This window comes from Glycine max, chromosome 13 (assembly GCF_000004515.6).
Source record: "Glycine max cultivar Williams 82 chromosome 13, Glycine_max_v4.0, whole genome shotgun sequence".
Lineage (NCBI taxonomy): Eukaryota > Viridiplantae > Streptophyta > Magnoliopsida > Fabales > Fabaceae > Glycine > Glycine max.
Genome location: NC_038249.2, coordinates 33,200,682 through 33,220,084, shown reverse-complemented (window position 1 = coordinate 33,220,084; position 19,403 = coordinate 33,200,682). Strand labels below are relative to the sequence as shown.

General features: G+C 33.5%; 5 protein-coding genes across 5 annotated transcripts; 3 read left to right on the top strand and 2 right to left on the bottom strand.

Annotated features, from left to right (window-relative positions):
* The first annotated feature begins 450 nt into the window (after positions 1–450).
* Positions 451–2,718, top strand: LOC100799943 (uncharacterized). The gene is made up of 3 exons (XM_041007942.1): positions 451–532; positions 1,428–1,637; positions 2,165–2,718. The coding sequence occupies exons 1-3, from the start codon at positions 451–453 to the stop codon at positions 2,716–2,718; spliced, it is 846 nt and encodes a 281-aa protein (XP_040863876.1).
* A 184-nt stretch (positions 2,719–2,902) lies between these two features.
* Positions 2,903–4,087, top strand: LOC121172650 (ankyrin repeat-containing protein NPR4-like). The gene has a single exon (XM_041008306.1). The coding sequence runs from the start codon at positions 3,096–3,098 to the stop codon at positions 3,678–3,680; it is 585 nt and encodes a 194-aa protein (XP_040864240.1). The 5' UTR covers positions 2,903–3,095; the 3' UTR covers positions 3,681–4,087.
* A 105-nt stretch (positions 4,088–4,192) lies between these two features.
* Positions 4,193–8,468, bottom strand: LOC100813648 (uncharacterized). The gene is made up of 5 exons (XM_003542932.5): positions 8,086–8,468; positions 6,822–7,748; positions 6,029–6,229; positions 5,446–5,641; positions 4,193–4,579 (listed from the first exon to the last, which is right to left on the bottom strand). The coding sequence occupies exons 1-5, from the start codon at positions 8,197–8,199 to the stop codon at positions 4,395–4,397; spliced, it is 1,623 nt and encodes a 540-aa protein (XP_003542980.1). The 5' UTR covers positions 8,200–8,468; the 3' UTR covers positions 4,193–4,394.
* Positions 8,469–10,258: 1,790 nt separating this feature from the next.
* Positions 10,259–10,998, top strand: LOC100781567 (uncharacterized). The gene has a single exon (NM_001254713.3). The coding sequence runs from the start codon at positions 10,322–10,324 to the stop codon at positions 10,637–10,639; it is 318 nt and encodes a 105-aa protein (NP_001241642.1). The 5' UTR covers positions 10,259–10,321; the 3' UTR covers positions 10,640–10,998.
* Positions 10,999–14,684: 3,686 nt separating this feature from the next.
* LOC100799408 (probable C-terminal domain small phosphatase) lies at positions 14,685–15,794 on the bottom strand. The gene has a single exon (XM_003541638.5). The coding sequence runs from the start codon at positions 15,723–15,725 to the stop codon at positions 14,856–14,858; it is 870 nt and encodes a 289-aa protein (XP_003541686.2). The 5' UTR covers positions 15,726–15,794; the 3' UTR covers positions 14,685–14,855.
* Positions 15,795–19,403: the final 3,609 nt, after the last annotated feature.

Sequence of the window (19,403 nt, the reverse complement as noted above, 5' to 3'; positions counted from 1 at the left end):
ATTCATATAATATAAGAAGGAGAAAAATATATTTTGCTTGCAAATGTGCATAATTAATTCTAGAAGGTAGAGGGTATTAACGAGCCAACCCAACTACAAGGGAATAGATATACAATGTTGGAAAGTAAAAGTAAACCTCTAACTTTAGTTATTCTTGCAATTAAGCAAGGCATATGTGCTGATGAAAATATATTAATTTCCATGATATAAGGAGACATTAGCAATGAGGGAGCAAGAAAGAAAGAAATTAGAGATGATGAGCTTAATTGATAAAATGAAAAAGCCAAATATAATGGCCAAGAGATACGAATGGGAAGCTTTGGGAAAAATTTTCAAGAAACACAAGGATTTATTGGACAAGCAAATTGACTTGCATGAGAGGACTCCTCTTCACTACGCAGCACACTGTGGCAGGGAGACATCAAGCGTGTGCTGAGGTTGCAGGACGACATGGGGAACACGCCGCTTCACGAGGAGAAAGAAGGCCCAGATCAGCAGTATGAGCCATTGCTGCGTATCACAAACAACCGCTGTGTATAGGGCTGCTGCACATCTTTATGGATATTGGAACGATATGAGCACCTCGCTTATGAAAAGGAAGACAATGAACTCACAACTCTGCAATTGCTAGCAAAAATGCCCTCTACGTTTAAAAGTCAAACCCAAATGGGGCCTTTGAAAATTTTCATATACCTTTGTATGTCTCTGCCAGCTATTTTGGCTTTTGAATAACAAAGCATGCATATACCCATAAAAACACATCAATTTTATGAAGGAACACATATTCAAAATTAAGCTTGTATAGTTACATCCAAAACCAAAAATTGTGCTTCGTTGATTAAAAAATATAGAAGTCAGCATTGTGATAATATCAAATACATATTATATAATATATATATATATAGAGAGAGAGAGACTTAAATTAATTGCAATTTTAATATTAATTTTTAAAATTAATAATTATTATTACACTTTATCATCCAAATCCTAAGTTAGGAGGAAACTTAATTGTACTTTTGGTTATTGGATATCATAATTATGTGATTTTAATCTCTACTAAAGTTTTAATTGAGTCAATTGGGCCATTTGGATATTGTAATTATACAATTTTAGTCCTTTTTATTTAATAGACCCAATATCATTAATCTTGTTAATAGAATGATACATGGTGAATTCAATTGGTTCAATTAAAACTTGATGGACTAAAATTATACCATTGTAATACCTAACTAGGAGACCAAAAGTACTTGTGTGTTCTAAGAAGGGTTTTAAATTATAATTATCATTTCAGTTGCTTTGATGTGATCACCAATTAAAATTTTGGATTCTAATCTAAGTGTCGGTGGATTCGAATGATGATGAGCAATTTCCTAGTTTAAGTTATATTGCAAGTTATGCTAATACATAGTTGTAATATTGTGACATAGTGCTTCCTAACTTTCAAGATCACAAATACTACAATCAAAATAAGGAATACACGTCAAAAAAGGAAGATTTGGAAAGTGGCAAGGACGACAAAAATGAGCCATCTCCAACTCAAATGAAGCTCGAGCATAATACAAGAGAAGGACAACATTTGAAAAGCGGCGGGAAGACAGGTAGAAATGAACCACCTACAACTCCAAGGAAACTATCAGGTATGCATAAAATGATAGGTTAAAACATAAATATCAATTTTGAATAATATTGGTATAAGATTAAAATGATTAATAGAAAATGAGCAAAATATTATAAAGATTAAAATGAAAAAATAGATATATTAAAAGGACTAAATAAATAATAAAGATCAAAAATAATTTTTATTTCATTAAGAACTTAACACAAAAAAAAATTCATTAGAAATTCAAAACAAAATTTGATAATTTATTAAGGATTTAAAATATATTTAAGCCTAATTAAAAAAATGATTAAGATTAAATTTAGTTTTAAAAAAAGTCATAATCATTTATGTATAATTGTTATAAAAAAGATTAACTTCTTTCATGCTCTTGCTAAAATATATATCTCCAAAAGTTGCAGCTATTTCATGGATGTGGTACACCATGTGGAAGATTATGGCCAAAGGTGCAAATTCATGATACATTTCTTCAAAGAAAAAGTATTTCTATTGTTTGGACATTATTTTTTCCTTCACGTGTTTCTTGTATGCTTTGTTAATGTTCAGAATGGGAAGAGATTGATAAACTTTGGAGGAAAAAGGAAATGCATAATTTAGCAAAGGAACTTGTAAACTTGCTAGCACCAAAAGACTATTCATGGCGAAATACTGCTATAGCAAGGGATAGAACAGTTTCCATGGGGAGATCACAACAAGAAGGAAAGTCTAAAGAAATAAAAGGGGAACAAGAGGGTGCAAGGAAACCAACTTATACCCCCTTGCTTATGGCTGCTTGCAATGGAATTACGGAGATTGTTGAAGTAATAATTCATTTCCATCCTCATTCAATTGAGCATGTTAGTGACGACGAGCAGAACATATTGTACATGGCTGTCAAACACCGCCAGAAGAAAATTTACCAAATCTTAAAGAAATTGAAAATGGTGAGAAGTCTTGCTGGAAAAATAGACAAGGAAAATAACACTGTCCTTCACTACACTGCAGAATTTCAAGGGGGTTCCCAACCGGGTTTTGCTATGCAATTGCAAGAGGAGTTGCATTGGTTCGATGTAAGTATCACATTATATTTTGTCATTATGAGAAATGATATTGATAAATAGTTTCCTCCTACTTCACAATTTTGATGTGTTGATTCATATTCTAATTCTAATCATATAACAAAAGTAAATGTGTTCAAGAGAAAAATAAAAATGACCTTGCTGACACAATATATACTCTCACTTTAGTATTTAGTATTACCATTATTTTAGTCCTAACTTTATAAAACCTTGATTTTGCAAAACATCATTCACATAGTTATTAAAGTTTGCAAAAAAAAATGTAGTAAAAAAGACTACAGTAGTCATTGCTTACAATCTATTCTGTGTGTATCTCTACATATTGTGCATTCATACTTATACAGCGAATAGAAAAGAGACTCCCTTATCACTACACCATTCACAAGAACAAATACAACAAAACAGCAAAGCAACTTTTTATGGAAAAGCATGAAGCACTGCTCAGCGATGCTCGTGAATGGATAAAAGAAACTGCTCAGTCATGTTCTGCAGTTGCTGTTCTTGTTGCCACTGTTGTCTTTGCCGCGGCATACACAGTCCCCGGAGGCACAGATGGCAATGGCTTCCCTAGATTTCTTCATGAAACTATATTCTTGGTGTTCACAATTATGGATATTGTGGCTCTTGTAAGTTCACTGGGTTCGGTGAATATGTTCCTTTCAATCCTCACATCACCTTGTGAGATGTGGGATTTTCGGAAGTCTCTCCCACGGAAATTGAATGCAGGTTTTGCCTTGCTGTTCTTCTCCATGGCCACAACAATGCTATCATTCAGTGCAACAGTTCTGATCAACATCAAGTTAGAGAAGAACAAATGGACTTCAACTTTGACTTATGCTGCAGCATTCTTTCCTGTCTGTATATTTGCATTGGTGCAGTTCCCTCTATATGTTGCCATGAAAGGATGTTTGAGGAGTTTGCTTAGGAACCTTAAGAAGATCATTCCTCGTTTCCTCCTCAACTTGGTCAAAAAGAGCAGGAGAAAGAAATTGTGGGACATTTGAATTGGAAACTCTATTTTGTGCCCCCCTCCCCTTCCTATTTTTTCACATTTTTTCTTCAATCGTAATTTCTTTTGGTTGGGTCCATTTGTCTATGCCACTTTACTTTTTCAAGGTCGTCAACATACAGTGATTGTATATTTGTATGGGTTATTTGTGGTAAAATAACCATTGGACATGGATGTCCATGAATAAGATACCACGTCTTTATCGTGACTTTTGGTACACAAGAAACAACCATCGATGGATGTGGCTTTAGTAGGAATTTTAAATTTAAACATAACATTTTTAATAGGTCATCTGGTGCTGTTAAATGAACACCAGTAAAGTGTACTATTATTTTTTAAAAGTAGCTCTACCTTGAGACAATTATTAATATAATCAAATGCATTTTTTTTACAATGTCGGCAAATGCATAACGAATAGTATTATTGAAAATTTAAAATGCAAAATATAGTTTGATAAAAAAATTTATTGCATTTAATATAGTAGAGGAACTTTTGAGGCTCAAAAAATCATCAAAGGCAGTTCTAGCCAAATAAAATTCACCTTAAAGCAGGTCACCAATCCCTCCATCTTGGTCAACGTGGAGTGTACATATTTACAAGACAAATAATGATACAATGAACATTTACAATGAGTGTGACTTAGCAGCTGTACAAATTATGTCCTTAACGCCAATGTCCAAAGGGAGAAAGGAGATGTTGAGTCATTCAATTAATCATCAAACTTCGAATACAAATCAACAAGTGTACGGTAGAGAATGGCAGCAGCAGGTGGCCTAGGCAACGAGCCAAGAAGTATATCTGTTGCAGTAATAGATTGGCTGCCATAGAAAAGGGAATTTTCTTGTGTGCGAGTAGTCACCATACTTCCTTCAAGTGAACATCCAACAAATGCACCTGCATGTAGTATTATAGTGGTCAAACATTACACCCTAAAACAAAAACAGATCAGACTCGAGTCACCTAAGCAAAAACTCCAAATGGAACAAAGAACCATTAAGTTCAATTCTGGGATATAAAGGTTACACAATTAACTTCATAACATCAATCTGAAAAGTTTATGAGCGAATCTGGCTTTTGGAGATTCAATTGCAGCATGCTTGTTAATTGCTAAAATACAAGTTTCAGTGAGAAACAACCAAGTCCCAATCAGCCTTCCATGGGTTCCATATTTAAGTCAATTTTAACCATCATGTGATCACAAATACCTGAAGATTATATGAAGAGGAAAGATAAAATGAAAAATAGAAGAGAGAATTCTTTGCTTATTTGCTCTCATATTTTCTGTAGCAAGCAATTAATTAAGAAGTTGAGCTACATCAATGCCAAATGGGATTTGGCAGTCAAGGTTAGTCTCAGATTATGCTTTCCTCTCCCCTTTTCCACCCTCAAGAAAACCTTCTACTGAACTGTGCTCACTTAAGAGTGGAACATTAGCTGCACGTGTATCTATTGTTGAAGAATTTTATCTACAAATCAATACTTACATAATTATGACAATGATAGCATCTTCGGTTACTAAATTTCCACAAACAAAATTGAAAAAGTTTACAGCCATTCCAGTTCAAATATATATATTCATTGGTAGTTGATAGAAAAAAAAGAGTCAAATGATCCTATAGGCAGAGACTACAGAGTATATTGAAGTTGAACTACCAGACTAAGAAATATTTACATTGAATAACAAAAGAAAAGATCAAGTTGCATACTGTTGCAAAACCTAAGGTTTCAGTATACTAGATGATCACAAATAAGAAACATACCTTTACTGCAGCTGTAGGTATAACAAGCAGCATAGCCACCATCACCAGCTCGAACATCAGCTTCAACTGACCTACCAACAATGCCTACTGCAGCACTCAAACCAGCTCCAAGTGAAAGATGCATATTGCCACTAAATGTCTTGACAGCATCATTTGTTCTCAAAACAATAATGAAGTCTGTCAACTCACCTCCAGCCTATGTGGTTAAATAAATAAATCAACACTTCAGAATATATAGAAACAAATAAATATCAGTAAAACCTTGAGACAGACTACATATGTATGGAGTAGGAAGTCAGAATCAGTGCTTGGTACAGTTGAGGAGTAAACAGAATAATATTAAAATGAAGATCTGTGTGGAAACTTAGCTATTGCATAATATATATTTCTGTAAATTTCACCAGAAGTTACTATTAAATTCTAGAGTCCAACAAAATAAAATGTTCTGGTATTACAGTTGACCGGAAGCAGTATGTATAGCATATAGTGATAGATTTTTGGCAACTGATCCATAGTCATTCATAAGCAAAGTCATTAGTAATTGCACTGTTTGGCCAATATCGTTTAAGATTAGTTACTTCACCTGAGCCCCCCACCCTACACCAAAGGTGGAAACAGCAGATGGAGGAGACCATGAACCATCTTCCCTACGTGCAACCACAAGTCCTGTTCCAATATTATAAGTAACCACCACTCCTACTTTGACCACGGTGATAATTGCAAGGCCTTTTGCTTGTCTTAGAATGGCATCTGGAATTGACTTCTCCGGCTTTAGAAAACCTATCTGCAAAAGTGAAATTCTAGATGAAGTAAAACTTATTTCAGCACATAAAATTTAAACAGCAGACTTCTTCACAATATGTTGTATTGGTATAATATCATTAAGAACCTAAACTTTTAATCTTAAAATTTACAAAGTGATGCCAACATCAAGAAGATATACAGATACGAAGACAAACCACAATCATGCCAAGACAATCAAATTTACAATTTGGGGGAGGGGGGAGAGAATCAAATTTACAATTGTGTGACATGCAGTTTAGGGTCAGGGAGACAGGCAATCAACATAGCTGCTGAATCTTTGATTGTTACCAAGTAATTACATAGCAACTCCACCCACATAATACTAGATTAACATTTCATGATTTCATCTATGTCACTACATCAGTCCCTAATAAAAAAACCCAGCTGCTCACCATTATTTGTTAGAACAATGCACTTCACAAAAAACTAAGAATCCAGAACAAAATAACAGGATAATTATAATGGATTTTCTAGTTCAGATCAGCATTGTAGAAAGTTCTTCACAGATGTCAAGCCCACAATAATTAGCACAAGTCATTCATGATTTCTGCTTCAACGATTGGAAATAATACCTGATTATAAGCCTTGATAGTGTTAGTTGCCTTGTAAATTTCATATTCCATAGACTGCCCCCAAGGAAAATTAATCCACGATCTCAAAGTGCTCAGATCTGTCAGGTCATGGGTTGGCAACTGAGCAGCATTACTTACATGATTCATCAAATAAGGCTGCACAGAGTCAAGTCGGACACAGCATACATCACATACTCTTTGGGGGTCAGAAACTCGGAATTTTGAAGGCAACAAACTCCGCCCCTTGGAACACTCACCACAAAATATTCCTCCACAAAACCGGCAGTGATGACGGGAGCACATGATGGGATGAAATCTCACACCACAAAGCATACAAGAAGAAGCAGCACTATCTGCTAACCATTTTGGAGGCTCTGCTTCCAGTAGTTCCTTTACATTACCAAAGTTGGCCTCTGTGAGAGTTTGTGCCATTTCTCTCCAAGCTTGTTCAAGCACATGGCTGGATATCCATGAAAAATTACATGTATGAATATCTCCCGATGCCAAAGAAGTCACTTTTCCTCGAGCTACAAGTAACATTTCTGCTAGCACATCCCACATAGTCAATTCCCTTTCATCTCCAACGTATTGATTCCATCCCATATCATCATCAGGAAAATAGCCACCATTTGAGTGAAAACCTTTGGTCCACTCTTTGTGATCATCTTCCAACATTGGTGGAACAGAAACTGGTATCCAAACTCCAGTATCTTCTTGCAGTGGAGTATCATAATAGAAGTACTTTCCCCGCTTCTGAAGATTAGCTGAAGACTCCATGTCCTCGTTATTCTTTTCCATTTGTTTTTCGGGTGATTCAAGATATAATCTAGAAGAATTTATACAATGCCCTTCAGTGCTATCATTGAAAAACGAATCACAATACTCTTTAGTAACACAATTGCTCCTCCGACCATCCACCTCATCATCCTGTCAATGATATCAAGCACAATAAACAAATCAACCATATAAACCAAAGAGCACCAAACTACAACCTGTCTCAAAAGGGGAAAATCAATATTGTTTTAACTTTAAAGTAACGTATTATAATTTAATGCCTGCAAATGATCCAGGAATAGTTCCCTTATTCCTCTTTCTCTTCCAGTTTCATTTTTAAATGCAACTTCAACACATCAAATCACCCCCCAATAAAAAAGATATGCAAGGCCAATTTCGACACATACACAAAAATCCAAAAAAGTGCAGAAATTTCCAATTCCCCAGACAAAAACACGTGCATATCTAATTAGGGAAGGAGAAAATTTACCAGAGGAGAATCGGAATAGGATATCTTGTCGCCAAGGGAGCAACTAGAAACCCTTGCAGATAAATTTTCCACAAATTTAACCTGATTCTGAGAATCCAAGATTTTGCCCTCCATTGGAACACCTAAAACAAAGACCAAAATAGGGCATGTATGTGCATATACTGTTTACATATATTATCAGCCAAAAAGAAAATTTTGCGCTGAATATCAATTCGAGGCCAAAAGAACAAAACTTTGAGAGGACAAACGAAAAGGGTCTGTGATGGAATTCGAATTAGAGCTTCAATGGCGTGTTATCAATACAGAGTTCCCCCGAGGTTTTTACGTCTCCTTTGCGTGCAAACCCTGAATATTTTCGACTTTCTTCTCGTCGTTCTAATTTTTAATTTGTTATCTTATACATATACAGAGTTCCCCCAAATTTTTAATTTTTAAATTAGAAAGTTATTCAACGAAAACATTCCATATTACGATGACTAAAAACAAAAAAAAAAATTTAATGATTATTTTTTCAAACAACTTAAAAAAATTATTTTTTAATGGTTGATATTAAAATATATTTTTTAAAAAAGAAGATTGATATTAAAAGAAAAATATATATCATTTATTTTATTTCATCCCATTAATAAAGATTGAATTCATATCCATTTTGAATATGATTGCGTGAGAGTATTGTTGATTCTATAAGTTCTCCTTCAAGATAAAATTACAAGGGTAAATAAATAATATTTCAGACCCAAAAGTCTAAAGTTATTTAGAAATTGAGCTCAATGGAAGTTTTTAAACATCTTTTTTTTTTTCTTAATCCAGTAAAATATCTTTAAAAGCTAAAATTGAAATACGCCTGGAAATCAAAACCGCCAATACTTCAAATCCAATGAACTTAGTCGAAATATTAATTAATTTTTAATATTTTTTATACTATAATAGTAATAAAGTTAGAATTTATGATCTTATATATATATATATATATATATATATATATATATATATATATATATATATTATCTTTTTTACCATCAAATATTAGTTTTTGTTTTCTTAGGTAATTAAATGTTAATTGTTAATTTTTATTAGTTTTATAGATGATTGTGATTTTTTTCTTTATTCAAATAAACTTATATATCATTTTTTATATATTATCTAACGTTCCTCATCACTAAAACAATCCCGGTAAATATAAACGAAATTTACATTCTTACATTCTTAAAAAGGGGATTATAAATTAAATACATACTAAGAAAATTTATCATTATTTTCTTAAGAAAAAGAGAAAGAATTTAATTAAAATGTGTGTAAAAGCTTTTCAAACTATTATTGAATCAACTTTATTTTTATAATAATTATTTTTAAAAGTTACTATCTTAAATAAATTTTAATTGGCTACCACTATAAAAAAAACATACTAATAGCAAGTGAAAATTAAATTCTAAAAACAATGAAACTAATAGAAAAACAAACTCAAAATAAAAATCTAAACAGAAGACGAAAAAAAGTAACGTTGCAGCCTGCAAGGCTTGTGACAGAGGAAGAAACAACCAGAAACTCCTGGAAATGACGTATTCCCTGCTATGCTTGTGCTTGACCAGCCAGAGTTTGCCAATCAATTACACCTTTACACATGCTGAAACAAATACTAATTTTAAATTCGTATACGATTGTAAAGAAAAACAAATTACATAAATAAATACATTATACATTCAACTGAAGTCCAGCTGTCATGATGATAAGTCTTTATATTAAGTGGTAATTCATCAACGATTTTATTGTTTACATATTTAACAATAAAAATGTTATACCCTTATTATAATTATTAATAAAAATATATATTAAATAAAAAAATTCCAAATATTAGTACTATATATTTTCAATCCCAATACTTTAATTTAATTTTTATATTTTACGATTTATAACTCTTAACTAGTATTTTATAAACTATTTCGTTGTCATCAGAAAAACAGATACGGTGTCGTTGTATGGAATGTATAATTTTATTGTCTGAAAACAACGTTTCTTGTCTTCGACGACATTTACCGGTCACGTCAAAAGAAAAATCGACATTTACCGGGGAAAGTGGTAGAAAATTTGGCTTTGTAAAAAACATTTCAATATTATGCGTCAAATATAACACGAAGGCTTTCTTTTCTTTTCCTTTTATATTTTTTTCATTGTCGTGTGTGTGTGTGTGTGTTGAGAGCTTTACCAACTTCAAAACTTGGAGCTTTTCATTTCATTGATGGCGTTCTCTCTCTTCATCCCCAGCCAACCCTTCCCTTTGGTGCCAACCCTTCTTCTTCTCGTTCTCCTCCACGCTTCTCTCTTGGAACCCTCTCACGGCGCTAGAATTTCCAAGGATGCTTCAACTCGGCACCTGTTTGAGTCGAGGAACACTAAGCACCCCAACAAGTGTGGAGAGTTGGTGGCGCTGTCTCAGTGCTCGCAGAACTCAAAGTGCAGCTGGTGCACCAGTGAGGTCCTTGATGACATGTGTTTCACCAAATCTGAGGCGTGGAGGTTGCCACAACAGGTTTACTCTTGCAGCTTGATCCGGTGAGATCCCATTATGTTTTGCTCCTATTTGTCATTGGGATCTGTGCCTCCCAAAGCTGCCATTTTTACTCTCATTGTGTATGAAAGAAATCATGAGTTGATGTTGGAGGGGTCTTGTTGTAACTCTAATTGTTGTTGTTTTGTTGATTCGATCTATGATTTGTTAGATTGGAATCATGCTTAGGATAGAGATCACAGGAGATGAATACATTTGATCTTTTGTTGTGTAATTTTGTCTTCTGACCTGATGTTTTTTTTTGGCAAGCTACTGAATATTGCAATAGCTTCATTAAAATGAGCTTAATATTTATCAATTTTTAATTGAGATGCTTCATTATAATGTACTGAGAATAAAAAATTTATATTTATATTGGTGTGAAGGATGTGATCCAAAAGGCTAAGAAGCACTTAAGCTCTGACTATAGACTATAGTACTATACCAATGGTATACTCCTGAGTCCTGATTATAATTAAATAAGGAAACAAAACATGAAATTAAAAAATATAAGGAAACTATTCATTAGAGATGATTTAAGACACCCTAAAACAACATTTGGAAGATTCAAACAACATAAAAATTAGAAATCAAGAGTTTCAAAAACTTGAAAGTGTAATCTGGGAATGGAGATGGAAAGTACAGGCTGTATCTAGGATTAGGGGCTAGCAGGACTAGACTTCATTTGAGACAAAGGTTAATGGAGTGGCAGATGATAATAGCTGGAAATGGAGGGAAAGATAACACAGAATTGTATATAGAACTAAAGAGGCTGGTGAAGCCAAGCACCTTCAAAACTCCCTCCCCAATGCTATACTGCCATTGGAAAAGATTCATACAGTATGCTATAGGATTCATATAATAGTCAAACTAACAACAAACCAGCTATGATCACAACAAACAATGCCAAGAAACAGCCGGGAAATGTCAAACCAAATGGAGAGAGAGAACATGTCAGATTTGAGCATTATACATTACTTCTTAGATTTAAGAAGTGGTCACCATTACAGTAAACCAAATGGAGTATTACTCGTACGTCCCTGTAATTTTATGGTCACGGCATACAAATCCTGTTTTAATGATTTAATTTTCAGAATTCACATACTAAACTTGAAGACTCTAACTCCTTATTGTCGCCACTTGAAATACTTTCCCTCATGTCTATGGCGCAATGTTTTTGCAAGGTCGTCATTCTTGAAGTTCTCCATTAACAGAGCATCATTGGTCGACCATCTAGCAATTTCATCTTTATACCTGTGAGATTATGTTTTGATATTATTCCTGATATTATATTTATTATTAGAATATTTTATTTCCTATTAATCAGTAATTGATTGATCTTGTAATCAATACTAATTCCCTTTTTATATTATAAATAGTGTGAGATGTGATCTACATTGACACACAACATTACACAATAAGACACGTTATACTTATGATATGAAATAATAATTTTGTTTAACAAAATTGCAAGTAATTGACTTGGGTATGGATATTTAAGATACTAGGATAGGTGCTTTCTGAAAACATGGATATACGGTCAAATCCACGCAGATGTCATCTGTAGAAGAAAGGAGTAAGAGCATCTCTAAGGTGGTTGCTTAATTTACTTTTCCTGTTAAGCTACCATTCCTAAAACACAATTGAAGTATTAGAATTTAGAACCATGTGAGTTGTCATCTGAAATAAGGAACCGCATCTTGCAGAATCGATGTTTGTATATCAGAAAAAAAGTTGACCCATCAATGCATGTAGGGAACTCTACCAAGGCAAAAAAAAGAAACACTAGAAGAAATTGAACTAGAAATTGAAGCAAAGATGATGATTAATGAACAAACCATGATTTATTAGTGATTACAAAAATCAGTCCACAAATCAAACAATAAAACAGATACATAAACTAGAAAAGAATAAAATAGATCCTTTATTTCCTTGTATAGTTGAGAATGAATCATCATAACTTCAAAACCCAGTTTCTTTATGATAAACAAGGTTATGTTTATCCATATACACAGTGCCTGAAATCTGAATTTTGGTGCCATCTGGGAGACAACTAAGTCTAAGATAGCTTAAAAGGTCCAATCTTTGATGCTCCATAAATAGTATGTTCCTATCCCCACTGTGTTTCTTGGAGAAATTCGTATGTTCTCTGTGAGCAGGAATTTTTTTTCTTGCTCTTTATCAGTAATGTATAGTAACTCAGCTATGGCATTAAAAATGTAGTTAAATAAAGGAGACAACAGTGGCTTATGTAATCTACCAGCTGCAACTTTCACTGAACACCAGAGAATTGAAAATATTCTTTCATCTTTGTAACTGATCTTCACTTAGCAATATGCTAAAAAATAAAATAGTCTGTTTTAAGGATGCCTGGAGGCTTACTGTGACAGGGTAGTTGATATGAAAACTATTGAGAGAGATTAATTGATTCAATCTCATTGTATTCACGAAATCCATAATAAGTTGCATCAAAAGCTTCAGTTTGTTTACAGTGTTTCCTAAACTTTCTTTTCCAGTTACCAGTTAGTGGATCAGCACGGTAGAATTTAAACAGGGTAAAATGTCACAAATTGTGACAGGGATGTCATGCTAATTTCTTCACATGCATCTTTCATGTTCAGAAATACCTTAATAGTGCAAAAGGTGCCCCGGTGAGTAGATATAACAGTATACTCTAAAAAACAGAATTTGTGGTTATCTTTCTGATTTTTTTTGCAGGTGCAGGTCACTCATGTGAGCTTAAAAGCCATTGAAATAAATTTAGATTATAAAATGGGGACAAAAAAATGGCTGGTGAGCTGGATTTTCCCTGTAATGGATTATCTAAAGTCGTTTGTGAAATTTTCCATGCTACATGAGACTACAATTCTTCAAATCTACTAATGAGCGGAAAAGATGTACTTTACTTTAAAATACCAACCTTCACACTACCAATGCTCAAAGCTAGTGTTTCTTCCTCCCAAGAGTACTACTGGGGTAAAAAATGAGGTGGCAAAAGAATGCATCAAATTTTCGGTAGATCCGATTTCTCTTCCCGGCAGAAGAGAGATTTCCATATGTAACAGCAGTGGCCTAGTTCAATTTCGTATGTTCCAAAAAAAATCTCAAAAAAGTAAGCTTCGATAACAGGGAGGTTCTGCCAAGTTAAATACTGTAATAACATGGGGCCAAAAGATGAAATACTGTAACGGTGAACACCGAAATCTAAGAACTGGCCTTCTGCCTCTAACTCAGCTTCAAAATAGGAACACTATTGTATTCGGAACTTCTTATTCACTTTCACATTTTCTAACACATGGATATTATTATGCCAAAATGAGTCCTGAATAGGAAGCAGGGACACTTCTCCAAACAACTGGACACGCAATGGACACCTCTCTGGACGACACAATAGACACATTTGTGATTTGTCCCTTTTGCACAACAACATCCATTCACTGACTTTGCATTCATGGTCCCTCTGTTTCATTCGTCATTGGTTATTTTTCATTCGTTCTGTATCCTATGTTTTAGATTTTAGATTTTAGCCGTATCCAAGTGTCCGTACTTCATAAATGGACTTATTAGGTTGGAAGATCTTTGAAACTTACTTAGTTTAGTGTATTTTTCGCTAATCTTGTTGTTCTATCTAGTAAACTAAGTGTGCGATTGAATTGTGCAATTCATTATTCAATCGCTCAATCTCAAACCTTTTTTACAATTAAAACAAAAGTGAGAACTTTGTCTGAAAAGACTTTTTAAAAGCAAAAATTCAAAACTTTTTCTTTATTTCTCTTGTTCTTCGATTCAGTTTAAAATTTTCTCCCTCCTTACTTTGTTTCCTATATAAAGTATAAACCAAACAAAGTTTTCAAATAGTTGGTCATTTAATTGGCAACAGCCCTTGTCTTAAAATGTGGGATTCTAATCATTGACGAATTATTTGCTGCAACTTAACAACTTACTCCTTAACTCCAACATCATGTCTGAATGGAAGTGTGCTATCCATTTTCAAAACCTGATCCAGACTCATTATAACCATAAGTTGAAACAAACTGAAAGGGAGCCATTAACAAACACATCAATTAAATTAAAGTTAAACTAAAGAATTAGTAATACACGACATTTTCCCTCCTCACTCACAACCAGACATTGAACAAACAATTCATTGTTGATTGTTCAACTCACTAAGAGGAAGGAAGGAAATAAATCATCATAAAAATAATTATAAAAAGAATCTAACAATCTAACGTCGCTGCTGCACAGTGACATAGTGCTTAACAGCATCCCTCATATCATCACATTCACAGCAATCCGACTCATTAAAAAAGCTTTTCAATTTCCAAAGCTCCCGGTCGAAAATATCATCCACGAAGGGCCTTATCAGAATTGCGTTGTCGGGTTGGTTTGAAAACGAATTCGGGTTATCATCGACGATAACGACCCGTTTGAGGTCGCGACCCGTTTCGTTAAGATCCTTCACGAGCTTCCCGTCGATGTTTCGGCACGAGTCACGGTAAAGCCGGTGCGAGATGAACCGGTTCCGGTCGAGCCGGTCAAGGACCATGGAGGCGTATTCCTTCAGCGCCGCGGTGAAAACGACAACCTCGTACTTGGCGGCGAGGGACTCGAGGAACTCGTCGACGCCGGGACGTTTCAGGACGTAGAAGTCCATGGGCTCGCCGCCGATGACCGGTCGGACGACGAAGTCGAAGCGCTCCGGCGGCGGCGAGGGGTGGGAGTGGACGAGCGTTTCGTCGAGGTCGAGGAACACCGTTTTTCGGAGGGAGAACGACGGAGGGAGGAGCGTGGTGGTGTCGTCGAACAAGAGGGTTCGGCGAATGTTGTCGAGTTGTTCGTGTTCGTCGGTTGTTGTTTTTGTCTTTTTGAGGATATTGTACGAGGTTGCTTTTTTCTTGTGGGCGCTGGTGCTGAGGTGCGCGATCTTGAAGAAGAGTTTCGTGATGCGGCGGCGGATGGTGGCCAGGCCGGCGGAGGACGCCGCCACTACATTTTTAATGGAGGTTTTCCTGCGCCAGCGACGGTTACTGTGGTTGTTGCTGTTGCGGAGGTCCTTGATGGACTTCACTGGGCTTCTCTTCACTTTTGATACCATTTTTTGGATTCTTTGGATATCGGAGAGAGAAATCAGAGAATGGCGAAAATGATGTGGTTTGTGCTGTTGTGTTGAGTTAAGGGGCATTTTAAACTCTAGGTACGGTGCAACGGTCACAACAAGCTTCGGAACCGAAGCTATATTCCAACCTTTTTTGTTTGGCATTTTTGCCTCTTGGTTTCTTACTGTACAACGTGTGTTATTTGTTTGTTGTTTATTGTGCTCATCTTATCCGTAAAAAAAAAAAAAAACAAACAAACAAACAAACCTAAATGATTTGTTTTTCAATGTATAATTAACTGAAAGATGTGAAAGCTGAAATTTTATTCTCCAAGAAGATAAAGAGTGTGACCACAAATATATTTGGTTAAGGTCAATGTGATTCTATTTAATAGTTAATATATAAATATATTTGTCATATATATAATATTTTTTTAGATATATTTATCATATTTTTTTATTTTTTCAAAAAATAAATTTTATATTTTTATCTTACATAAACACATTTTATAATGAATTAGACAATTAGGAATAAAGATGATTATATAAAAAAAATTAATGTTAAGTGAACCAAGCTTCGTTTTTTTAGATTAATTAATAAAAAAAGCCCAACAAAAACAACTCGTAAGAACTTGTTTTGTTATTAATGAAATTTTAATTTACATAAAGAAATATTATAGTTTTAAAAAGTACTTTAAATAGTTCCATCAAAAAAGTACATTAAATAAATAATTCCGAGTGTATATTTCTGTTTTCGTACTTTAAAAATTAGAAAAGATTAAATTATCCAATTAGACCATTAATTAATAATACTTTTATTGTATGCATCAAAATGCTTTTTAGTGATCGTTAAGATGACAAGTTTTTTTTTTTTGGAAGGCATTAAGACAACAAGTTAAGGTACTCATATCAAAATTTGAGTTACATTGATTCCTATAAAAATTATTTGTTAAAACATAAAAACTAATATTAAAAAAAAGAATTTGTTATATATGTTTCTATAAAAAAAATCACATTATATTATTTTTTTAATTTTTAATTATGTACTTAAAAGTAGAAGATGATAAATTATTTAATTATACCGTGAATATTAAAGAGTAAAATAATAGAAAGCTTCTATTCAGTAAAAAAATAATATTCTTTTCTTCCAAAAAAAAAAAAGGGATTAAAAAGTGATTATGGTATTGAGTACCTTGAGTTAGATTGATTGTTATAAAAAGTATTTGTTATTGTTGCAACTAGCATCAAGCTCAAGGTATTAGGTCAGTTATAAAGATTAACACTACTTGACATTTTGTTTTGTTTTTCCCCTCTTCTTTTCATTGTGGGAGAGTTTTCATATAGAATGATGTTATTAATTCAATGAGACATATTAGGAGTTGATTAGCGATAATGTTTTAGGTCAACCAGTCCTTAGCTTGTAATTTTATTAATGTGAATTTGGTGGATGGTGATTGAGGAATCAAACTTAGTACCCAATAAACAATCCTAAAAATTCCATAACCAACAAATGTCAAGCTTTATGCATCATATTAGTTCCAAAGGTTCACATTGTTGGATTTATTATGTTATTCATTTCTGATTTATTGTGTTATTCTTTTCTTATTGTGGGTGAGTTCAGTGGCGAATCCAAGACTCTAAGTTAGTAGAGATAAATTATAAAAAATAAAATCAGTGGATTCAATTATATAAATATAAATAAAATAAAATATAAAAATATAAGATTTTATTTACAAATTTAATGAATTTTAAAAAATGAGGGGGTGCAAGTGCACCCCCCTCATTTTTTAAATTGAAGCCAACCTGGATCCGCCACAGGGTGGGTCTACATAGAAGAATGTCATTAATTCAATAAGACAAACGGGTCTACATAGAAGAATGTCATTAATTCAATAAGACAAACGTAAATGATTGATTGGCAAGAATTTGAGCTTGATGTGACCAAATAATCCTTAGCTTATGGCATAATTTATGCTTGAGGTTCGATGCATGATAATTGTGGACTCAGACTAAGTACTCAACCTCAATTACGAAGGGTTTACAACTCTTCCGGTCCCAAGTTGTATTTGGCTAAGGATTGTAGATAATAATGCTAACCTTATCAAGTTGTTGGTTAAATGCTAGAGTGATTGATCATATATAGTTGAATACTTGGATTGAATTAAGCTCATGAAGTCAAATAATGAACCTGGTGACTACCTAGGATGGTCAAAAACCCCTCTAGTTAGCCTAACATGAGGGTATTGTGGTCAGACAATCAAGTGTTAGGCTAAAAAATTACTTTGGAAGGTTAATTGAGCATAATGCCATTATGAGAATCTGATTTCCTATACTATGAGTTGATTCAAGATGTTATCACACTCTTGTAAGGATGCAATTGAATTACGATTGGCTACTACATGACGAAATAAGTAAAAAATAGCTAAGGTATTTGTTGGTTGGACGGTAACTTTTACATCGATTAGTGTCCTTTATCCAAAAATAATTTGGTCGAAGTTGTCCTCTTGGTACAATATACAATCATATTTTCCCTTACTACCTAATATGTTAGAATTATGTTGTTTCACCTTTGTCCTCTTAAGTGTCAAGCTTTTGGTTGGATTGCCATTTTTTAAAAGTAAGTCCATACCTATTATTTGTTCCCTGATTGCATAAGTTTCAATTAAAATTACCTTTCTTTTGGAGTAAGGTCATACTTAGGTCTTTGTCTTTTGAGTGCCTAGATATTACTTGGACCAACCTCCTTTTTGGAATAAGGTCATGATTAAGTGTTTACCTTCTGATTGTCTAGGTCCTAATTGAACTAATATCCTTCATGGAGTTATCGTGTGTTGTTGGTGCGAGTCAATAAATACCACTAATTGCAACTTTTACAATTGCTTGAGGTACACCACCATTCATATTTCTTTGTTGCAATTTCTACAAATGTTTGCTCAAGGAACCAAGTTAAGATCCTCACATTACTTTCTTCATGATAGTGTTGTATTTATTAATTGTTTGAGTATATAAAAACAAACTAGCCTAACAATAAAAACAACTAAAATTTAAGTTTTAGTCTATCAAGAGAAACGTATTTTCTTCTAATTTTTATAAAGTATAAAAGATCACCTATGTTAACAAAAATATCACATGTTTTGATATATATCTACCATTTAAAATAAAAAATTCTCTTAAAATTTATTTTAGGTCTCACTTATTTTTGAATTGATCTATATAAAAAAAAATTATTTAAAATTCCATACCTTCTCTTTTCATATTTCCCGCTGAATTCATGAGAAGAATATAATTTTGAACAAATTTTATGTTATTATTTGTCATTTGATTTTTCTGTCTCTAAAGATATCACTAACTTGGTTATGCTTTAATAAACCATTATTATGAATACAAAGTAAAATAATTGCTTAATTTTTTAATTTTCTTGAATTGATGCCTTCTTTTCTTTTCTTAATTGTATGCTGTTATGCTTAACAAAATAAGAGTCCAATATTAACCCAAACTTTAATTTTCTGACTTTGACTCTAGGAATTGATTACAATTATAACAACAAATGTATGATAACTAGTCCAAATTAATAAAATAAATGATCTTGAGATTGAACTAAAACAAGAGTCCAATATTAGCCCAAACCTGGGAGTGAGAGTGACACCAGTGGAAGGTTTTTTTTTTTCATTATCAGAA